This window comes from Gadus morhua, chromosome 7 (genome assembly GCF_902167405.1).
Source record: "Gadus morhua chromosome 7, gadMor3.0, whole genome shotgun sequence".
Classification (NCBI taxonomy): Eukaryota; Metazoa; Chordata; class Actinopteri; order Gadiformes; family Gadidae; genus Gadus; species Gadus morhua.
In genome coordinates, this window is record NC_044054.1 from 28,165,841 (window position 1) to 28,175,505 (window position 9,665).

Genomic DNA, 9,665 nt, shown 5'->3' on the forward strand with positions numbered 1-9,665 from the left:
TTGGACTGCCATCGACGGGATTTTTTATAAGTGTCATTCACAGCAGGTCGTGGTTGAGGTTTTAAATCTTTCGTACAACCATTTCACTAGATGCAATTATGTAAAGATCGAAGTCATAGGCCCATCCACCTAGCCATCTTCCGATATAGCGTCCTCTGATCAAACAAAAAGGTAAAACAAGATTTGGATTTGTAACACGTTTCCATCTTTATTAGTTTTTATCCTTTTAAATATTTCCATAACAGTCTCAATATTCAAGCTGCACAAAATGACATCGAGGAACAAAAAAAAGTAAAACGTACAACACAAAGACAGCCATTCCCAGTGTCACGTCTTTCTTTCAAGAAAGCAGCTGAGGGAACCCGGAGCATTAAGAAATGTCCAAACAACGAAGTGAAAATATTGATTATATCATAGAGTACAAGGCATCAGTCAAAGTGTCATTATGTCAAAGAATAAGTGCACACAAACAATTATTCTGGTGAAAAGCAGACAACAGAAACCTAGGCACCCAAGTAAGCTTAAGAGTGTGAGGGTAGTGACAAACTAAAAAGTTAAGTGCAGACCTCTGCATACGGAGGTAGTCCTCTCAATACTATAATCCCCAACTGTTCAGCCTACAGATGCTTTCAAGGCCAACCGGTAAATTTCCACCTCGAGGTCAGAGGTCAGAACTATAAAATGGCATCACAAGTCTACAAGTGGAGGGAGCTTGCCTAAGTGGTGACTGTCATGACGCCAATATGATGACTGACAATGCTGTCCCATGTTCTCATCATCCGTGAATCGACTTTTAGCATTAAACGCATCACAGCCATCTTAAAAGACAACCCAATGTATGTGAAATAAAAAAAACAGGCGAGAGACTGCACATTACACAGCCTCATGCACGAGGTTCAGAAACAATAAAGATCCAAAAGTAGAGAGTGACAGCTAGTTTTCTTGATGGAAGCCAAGGATCCAGAGTTCCTTGTGCCACCGTCTTCAGTGTCTGATGAGCGTTTTAGCAGAGTTGGAATTCAGCCCACTGACCTTCATCAAAAACCAGCCAACAAAGCAAGTCTTGTGGATAAGACCTTGGAACATCGCATAATGATCAGTATGGCACCCACGACAGGTGATCAGTGGCCACAGGGACCTGCTGGTCATCAGGGGAAAGATCTAGAAGACCAGCGAAAGTGATTATCGTCACACATTTATGCCTCTGAATTTTATTATGTCACATGTCTGCATTCGTTTTCCAAACTATCTGAATTGTAGACGAGGTCCGCAATCGATCAACCCATCGGCATACATGTTAAGTGGTTGTCTTTAAATGGTTTATTGGGCCGCGCTAAGGTAGACCAATGACTGAATGGATAAAGCTCCTTTTAAAAAGGCGCATTAAATGACCAACTTGCTATGTGCGGGTCTCACCATGAACGTGCCCCCCTTCCAGGAGGAAGCGCAGCCACCCCATCATGTTCTCGTTGGTGGTCCGCTGGCTGGTGAAGGAGTAGTTCAGGCCAGGTGGAGAGCGAGGCTGCTTGGAGGTCCTCTCAGGCACCTTGGAAGAAGCAAAGTTCAGGTGTAACTCAAATAGATTTTAAGATGCAACTTTAATGGAAGCATCCTTCTGTGACAGGTTACGTCACTTTGTTTTAACATCCAACGTCCACGACTTTAAACCCATGATCCACAACTGATGGGGAGGGAAAATGGTGACATCCAGTTTTAACCGCGATGGAAGCGTTTCGTGATGTGTGGTAGGAGGGAGAAGGTCTTACCAGGTACATCTGGGGATGCTGGGGGGGGCAGTTCAGGTCCCCGAGGCCGGTCATCGAGAGAGGAGACAGCGAGGAGGTCTCGGAGGCCGGTGGAGTCTCCTCTCTCACCATGTGCTTCTTCTCCTCATCCTCGCAGAGCTGTGCAGTCATCTTCTCCAGCTGGCACTGCCTGTAATGGCAACGCAAGACGCATCAAAGCGCCACCAACCCTGACGACTCCTTTTAGAGGGAAAGGGATTCAGCCTGTCAAATGGTAGGGCTATGGATTCATCCTGGTTCAAATCCGGACTTATAATGCACAACGTTTTGAAAACTTAGGATAGAGAGTTAACGTGGCCTCATATTGCCATCTATGGGTCAAACGCATGCCCTTTTGTGAGGCACACGTTGCAGCTCGTTTTGAGTTACCAACACTCACAAGCCAGAGGGGCTTGTTAAAGAGCAGAAGCCTGAAATGACACGGCTCATTTTCTACAAAATAAAATGAGTGTTAACGATAATGCAATCATTTAAACCCGGTAGTGGATGAGGACTAGCGGAAACAGGAGTGTTTGGTTTCCCTTTAAGAACACACCACAACCACCTGAATGACAGTCAAGAACCAAACGCCCATTACGAGTGCCAGGCCCCCCGAGTGTGAACGAGACGTCCTGCCACCTACAGCTGATCCACTGGGTCCCGTTTCTCGGAGCCCTCCGTCAGGCCCTCGGAGGGGGGGTCCCACATGTGCAGCGCCCGTCTCCACAGACGCACCTGCATGTCCCAGGAGCGCCGGCTATACTTTTTGTACTTGTTGGGGGTGGAGGGATGGACCTTGGGGTCTCTGAGGTGCCTAGGAGGTGCACAGACAACCCAATCACTTTAGAAGCCCAGGCTAGGCACTAGGCTAGAATACCATCGGAAGAATCCAGCAGGCCTGAAGAGAAAGAACAACTAAAATGGGCTCGCTGACTTGAGGGTCAGAAAGACCCTTGGCACTTACAAATAACAATACATGGGCTTTTCCCCCAGGCTGTTACACTATTGAAATCCCACCCCTCACCCAGGAAATGCCCTCCTCCTCACCCAACGGCTGGACCACCCATTCCCCTGGACTATACTACTTGACTGAATAAAAATACCCTGCATCTAATACACTTGATTATTTGTTATTGTACTGTCAATCTATGCTGCCCTTATCCATTATACTCGTACCTCACTAGGTCATTTTAGTTTTGCTGCTGTATTGCACTTTTATTTAGATTTCCAAATGCATTTAGTCGTCACTGTATTAACAATAAAGTTGAATCAGAATCCCAGTGCATTCACTTACAACTTTGATCATCTTTTATCCTAAACACCGTAGTTACGTTCTCAAGGAGGTAGTCCGATCAAGGTCAGATGGTGCCGTTTTATTTCCAGTCTCTAACTCGGAATATCCTGCCCTGGTCACTGGCCACCAGAGCCTAGCCCTTACTTTGGGATCTGCTGGAGGTAGTTCTGGTAGCCAGTGGTGTTCTTGCCGTACTGGATCTGTTTCTGCCGTCTCTTCAGGACCGCCGTGTTGGTCTCCTGGTTGGCGGGGTCCAGGGAGCGGCCATACCAGCAGGCAACCTGGGGCCTGGGAGGAGACCGCGAGGGCCAGGAACCAGACACGTGCCCAACAGGTGAGAACCGGTCCAGCACTTAAAAACTAAAAAGGTACACACAGGACCTCCAAAAACAGGTGCTTGAAGAAGTGCAACAATATATCGCCGTCGGTACAGTAAGGATGTTCATAGAACCAAGTGCAAGTAAAACAATTGCTAGGCTAACCAATTCCCCGTGTTACAGCAATGATAGCAGCTACTGCAGTTGCTACACAGTTAAGTACAATAATACAATACAATGTGGTGGCCAGAAGGGGGAGGGTGGCTATGCAGAGTCGAGGTGGACTCTGAACAGGTGAGTCTTGAGCCTTTTTCGGAAGATAGTGAGCGACTCTGCGGTCCTGAGAACGGCAGGGAGCTCGTTCCACCACTGAGGTCCCAAAACCGAGAAAAGTTGTGACTTTGCTGATCGACCTTTGCTAGCTCTTAGCGATGGCGGTACACTTTACTATGCCCAAAACTTTAACCAAGGTGGTAGAACGGGTAGAGTAGTTCAGATTGGATTTAACCAGACGAAAAACACAACTCCCCACCCCCAGTGGAAATGCATGCACCCAAGGAACCCAAGTTAACAAAACCAAGCAAATTTAGTTACAGACTTTCTGCTATTATCCAGGTCATCTGTTCCAACAGCCACATTGCTGGTTGACACTTTGAGAATGCAGCGTTCTAGGATCGATGACCTAATTGGAAACGTGTACCAACTTTTAGATCCAGAATCCAATTTGGGATGCAAAAAGTCTATTCATTATTTGACCATGGCTAAAGCCTAAAGGAGGTCAGCATGCATTTGCAACGGGAAATCTCCAATTGAACAGTCTCCACTAAGGCTAGGGGAAGTCAAAGGTCTACCTTCGAGGTTTGCCCGTCCAGGTTCCCTCATGAGGAATGGCCCTGGTTGGGGTGGAGCGGTTTGGAGAGGAACTGCTGGAATTATAAACATTTTATGAAGCCAAATGAACAACAATGTACTAAATAGTCAATGCTGATGACAGATGGACGCACCTTTTAGGAGGCCATGCCATTTGATAACATGACCTACAAAAAAGGAAATTATACCCATCCTAGACAAAGGAACCACAATTGATTCCTCCCATGTATTGTACGTGCAACGTTTGAAATGCAAAATATTCCATTTACTTTCCTTATTGTAGGCCAAAAAAAAATAACGAAAAGAATTGCGAGCAGTGCGTTAAAGTTTATGTAACGAAATTCACCACGGGAGCACTGGCACTTTATGAACTTTTAAGCCATATTCTAGCCCTTTAACACGAGATCTTAACACAAAGGGTCTGGCAGGTAGGCTTGTTGAGGCGCAGATCTGAAGCTGATGTGCGGCCGAGCGGCCCCTACCTGACCAGGCTGTCGTAGACATAGCTGCACCCGGGCAGGAGCCAGGGCTCGGGGCTGAAGCAGGAGGCCCTGGGGCTGAGGCTCACGGCCCGGTCTGGGAGGCCATTCCACACCGCGGTCGACCAGCCTTTGGCACAGAGGCATGAACCGGGGCTGCAACACAGGCTGTGGGGGAAAGAGAGGGAGAAGCAGTAACTGGGGGAGGAGTCAAACATTGTCCGTTCGATTAGAAACACCTGATAACACACACTTTATTTTTTATAATGTAGTTTTCGATCTTGCTTCAACCATTTTAATTTAAAGCATTATCTAACAAATTGCATACAAGAGCCTATTAAAAAGGACTGCGTTTCAGCCAGAAAGCAAATGCACAGCTGAACTAATTTTAATCATATGAACAATTGACAAAACAGATGACTTGAGATTCACTTTCAAAAATTAATAAATAACCATGGGACACACAATCCAAGCCCAGGTCGACAAAAAAAAAAGCATGGCTAAAGCGCATCAAACGCCTAGTTAAGTTCCTCAATTATAATAAAAATCGATGTGAGTGTTGAATAGTGATTTGAATGCGCTGCCAACACCGCTGTTACCCAGAGTTGTTCAGCGGGCTGTGAGCCGTGGTTTCCATCCCTGTAGTCGCGCCGTCTGAACTCGCCGCCGCGTATTGAGAGATGCCATTACAGAAGGGGACAGATATAAATTGGCCACAGGTGGTGTGGGCGGGGTTATGACGTCACATAGGTAGACAAACCTCTTATCCCTCTTGCCGGAATATAACGAAAGGAAATATAAATTAAGATAGGAGAGATAAGCCCTCCTACATTATTTACAGGTTAATTATTGGCCATGTATTTTAAATCATATAATAACCTCAAGATAATTGTATTATAGCGTATTCTCTTAGAAATCAAGCTACAATATTCGCGTTACAAACTGTCGACAATATGTATGATTGGGCTGTCATAAATTGTACATTTCGTGATAACATTGACTGTAATTCTAAATGTAAATGTGTGTAAATGTTTGTTGTCGTGCCCTCTCCGGTGCAATAGGTGGCGGTGTGGCGCTCTTCAAAATAAATCATTTTGCGACAGTCGTATTTTGTCATAAGGTAAACAAGATGGCGTCTGGTAGCGGTGTAAGTATAATACAAGGATAAGTATAGAAGAAAGACGAAGTGTAATACAACTACTGTTCAAACAATATATGTACTTTTAAGAAAACTGCAGTAGGCACAGTGTGGGTACATCTGTACATGTTGAAATGGACCCGAGGCTCCTGTTTGAACCAGATGTACTTGATGTTGTTCAGTGGCTCGGGGAAGACAGACAGACGGACGAAGCTCGCTCCTCATCATTTCCTCATCATTTAAAATGTTTAAATTATTATGGATGTTCATGATAGATGATCGTTTCGTCTATACCTTATCGTATATAGATTCCCTCTGTGGAAAGGCGTATCTCACTACGTATATATAATGAAATACGTATGTTTTGCCATACAATACTTGTTATACTCTCATTTGTAACTACCTTGAACATCTGTACCTGAAAGTTTCAGCTTAACAATTGGATTCTAATTTAATAATTATATTTATAACAACTTAAAGACATCGGACTGACTTGTATCAAAATTGAACCATGATATCCTACTTTTCCTTTGAGTAAGTGATTATGACTTGCGGCTTGTTGTTGTTGTTGCGGCTTGTTGTGTGTTTAGATTGGTTGATTCGTATCATATTGTAGTGTTTAGTATTACTTGTCGCGTCAAAATGTATTGGCCCCTGCTATAAACCATCTGTTTCTCTCTCTCTTTGTTACAGTCCAACAACAATAGTAAGAATGACTTCCGCCGGAAGTGGGACAAAGATGAGTACGAACAGATGGCCCAGAGGCGGCTTGACGAAGAGCGAGATAAGAAAGATGGTAAATTGATCCCCCTAATCCTTGGGATAAATCTGAATCAATATGAGAATAGTTTGTTATCATTCATTAGTTATAAAGCTTGAGCTGAGGAAGCAATTCACACACCCACGGTGTCACTGTTTAAATCCTCGCATTGATTGGTCATTTCTCCTGCTCTTGAAACCTGCTCGGTGGAGCCGGACCTAACCTGGGGTCTCTTGTGGTGTTCTCTCAGGGAAACTGGTGCCCCCAGTCAAGCGGGAACTCCTGCGCCACCGAGACTACAAGGTGGACCTGGAGTCCAAGCTGGGGAAGACCATCGTCATCACCAAGACCACGCCACAGGCGGAGATGGGAGGGTACTTCAACCAGATCTTTTTATTTGTTTTTTGCTATTCTCAGGAACATACCATTGCATTTAAAGTTATGCAAACAAAGAAGTTCCCTTTTTACCCATTCAGCTAGTTCTTTAATCGTTGTGGTGTCGACCCGACTTTCTCTCAATGTCTGACTTTTCCATTCAGACAGTGGATGAAAGTATTCAGCCGTTTATCCACAGGGAACATGCTAGTGGTCAGCAGTAAAATATTGACTTGAGATAAAAAAAAAAACAACTAACCTCACAATTTCTGCTTTTAGGTTGTGTGTCGGTATGTGTGTGTCTGACCCGTCCGTCTCTCCTCCTCCAGGTACTACTGTAATGTGTGTGACTGCGTGGTGAAGGACTCCATCAACTTCCTCGACCACATCAACGGAAAGAAGCGTGAGTAACAGAGGACGCGTCGTCCATTAACCGGTCACATAAAGAAGGAAGGTTTGGGACGGCTTAGCTCAGGAGGTGGAGCAGGTTGACTTGTAACCGCAAGGTTGCTAGTTCGATCCCCGGCTCCTCCTAGCTGGAGTGTCGATGAGTCCCTGATCAAGACACTTGATCAAATGTTAATGTAAGTGGGACGTTGTCCACGGAGGTCATGGCTCTCTGACGCCGGTTCCCTTGCGTCGTCCCCGCTGCAGACCAGAGGAACCTGGGCATGTCCATGCGGGTGGAGCGCTCCTCCCTGGACCAGGTGAAGAAGCGCTTTGAGGCCAACAAGAAGAAGATGGAGGAGAAGCAGAAGGAGTACGACTTTGAGGAGCGCATGAAGGAGCTTCGAGAGGAGGTGAGCTCCACTGAGATATGACCATGAAGTAGAAAATATCTATTGGCCACTTCCCGGTTTCTTATTATTATTATTTATTGTTGGAGGGTTATTTTACTAATAAAATCTATTGTTGATGGGGTCCACACAGGTTTTGTTCAGTATTACTCATATCCTATATCTTATCCTGTAATCCTAATAAATACACTTTCTGGAGTGCTGATCGGTGTTGAGTGACTGTACTGTAACTCCATCCCCCTGTCCCGGCCTTCGCAGGAGGAGAAAGCCAAGGCCTACAAGAAGGAGAAGATGAGGGAGAGGAAGAGGAGGGCCGATGACGACGTGGACTTTGAGGAGGACGACGAGATGGCGGCTGTCATGGGCTTCTCCGGGTTCGGTGCCGCTAAGAAGGCGCACTGATTCAGCCCCCCTAAAGACTTCCCCACTGGGTTCCCCAATGGGACCAGTGGCTTCGCGTCTTTTGGTTTCTGTCTACCGCTCACTGTGGCTGGTGTGGGCCCCCATGTTCTGCAGCCAGTGTTTTATCTGTATGTGAAGCATGATTACCGGTTGCTTTCCAAAATGTCTGGTAGGTTCTTGTATGTGGATGGCTGTGAGGAACGTTTATTAGCGAAGTACCAAATGTCCAGGTTTATTCGAACATGATCGAGTTGTTTTTTGTTTTGTTCTTATGGATAGGATCAGCTATCTTGTGCGGTCCAAGGTCGGTGTGTAAATTAATTTGATGGCGAGGCTCTTGTCTGACGCTGGCTCAATGCCCACATCAGTTTCATCATGACAGATGTTGACCTTTGACCTCGTAGAGACCCCTTCGCCCTTTTTGTAGTTAATTTGTCCATCGCACGTCCACTCATCACTCATTGTAGTGACTTCTATGTACACCGATCTGCATTTAAACTCGAGGGGCTGATGTCAAAGCGTCCCTCTCAGCTTGTTCGCCTGCAGGCTGTCTGAGGGGGCGGGGCCTGTGCTGCCGCCCTTGCACGCGCTCTATGGACCTCTCGCTTCTCATCCAATGGCAGCAGAGGCTGGTCTCCTCCCTCCTCCTCCTCAGTGTAGAACAACAAGCACCTTCGCGTCACTCAAGTGCTGAGTTGGCTGAACAGAGGGAAAACTTGTTTCAAAGTTTGACGTTTTTTGGGGGTCGGTCAAATGGAAAAGTCATTTATTGGAGCTGAAATGAAATCTGCTTAACTGAACATTTGATCTGCTTAGTAATGAAACCTTTTATTTGTTGTATTTCCTTTTGTCATTTGAGTTTAAATAGTGAAGTGGTGCCCCTATGAGTGCTAATGGACTTCTTTATAACTTTTTATAAATAAATCTCATGTTCCCAGGTCAAACTGTTGTTATTCTTGTAGTGGCCTATAGATGGTGCACTTTACCAATTAGTCCAGTACATGCAGAGTAGGCTGTAGGTACTCTCCCCGCCATGCCTGTTTACAAATAGGCAGCGATTTCTGCATTTTAAAGGGCCCCTATGCCACCAGGTGTGAGTGATTAGCCATTACAGGCCGTTCGAAAATCTGCCCTTCTGCGTCTAGTGACATCACACGTGGGAGTCTCCACCTAGATGTATAGATAAACATTTGCTACAGTCAACTAGGTAGGCTAGTAGCCTGAGCTATCAATCATAGATCAAGGTGACCAGTATACTCCCACTTATGCTGTCACTAGAACACAGGAAAAGGCAGGCTTGTAATGGCTTATCACTCACACCTGGTGGTGCAATAAGATCCCTTTAATGGTCACATTCAGAGCGGTTTGGAGAAAAGTTCTTAGAGCAATTATGGAATATAGTTCTATATTTATTAACCTTCACCTCAAGTTTTTTGTAAAAAGAATTCT

The 9,665-nt window shown here is 45.4% G+C and overlaps 2 protein-coding genes across 5 annotated transcripts; one reads left to right on the forward strand and one right to left on the reverse strand.

The window, feature by feature from the left end:
• Nucleotides 1-182: 182 nt before the first annotated feature.
• On the reverse strand, nt 183-5,421 carry slbp2 (stem-loop binding protein 2). 4 transcript variants are annotated; one of them, XM_030359942.1, is made up of 9 exons: nt 5,344-5,421; nt 4,748-4,912; nt 4,247-4,318; nt 3,994-4,077; nt 3,223-3,366; nt 2,428-2,598; nt 1,767-1,935; nt 1,417-1,546; nt 183-1,161 (listed from the first exon to the last, which is right to left on the reverse strand). In XM_030359942.1, exons 1-9 carry the CDS (start codon nt 5,379-5,381, stop codon nt 1,097-1,099), a joined length of 1,038 nt encoding a protein of 345 aa, XP_030215802.1. In that variant the 5' UTR covers nt 5,382-5,421; the 3' UTR covers nt 183-1,096. The 4 variants fall into 4 exon arrangements, with proteins under 4 accessions (XP_030215802.1, XP_030215801.1, XP_030215804.1 ...); XM_030359941.1 differs by having other exon boundaries at nt 4,247-4,321; XM_030359944.1 differs by lacking the exon at nt 3,994-4,077.
• A 407-nt stretch (nt 5,422-5,828) lies between these two features.
• zmat2 (zinc finger, matrin-type 2) lies at nt 5,829-9,160 on the forward strand. The gene is made up of 6 exons (XM_030361987.1): nt 5,829-5,891; nt 6,576-6,678; nt 6,893-7,016; nt 7,347-7,420; nt 7,672-7,817; nt 8,073-9,160. The coding sequence occupies exons 1-6, from the start codon at nt 5,874-5,876 to the stop codon at nt 8,214-8,216; spliced, it is 609 nt and encodes a 202-aa protein (XP_030217847.1). The 5' UTR covers nt 5,829-5,873; the 3' UTR covers nt 8,217-9,160.
• Nucleotides 9,161-9,665: the final 505 nt, after the last annotated feature.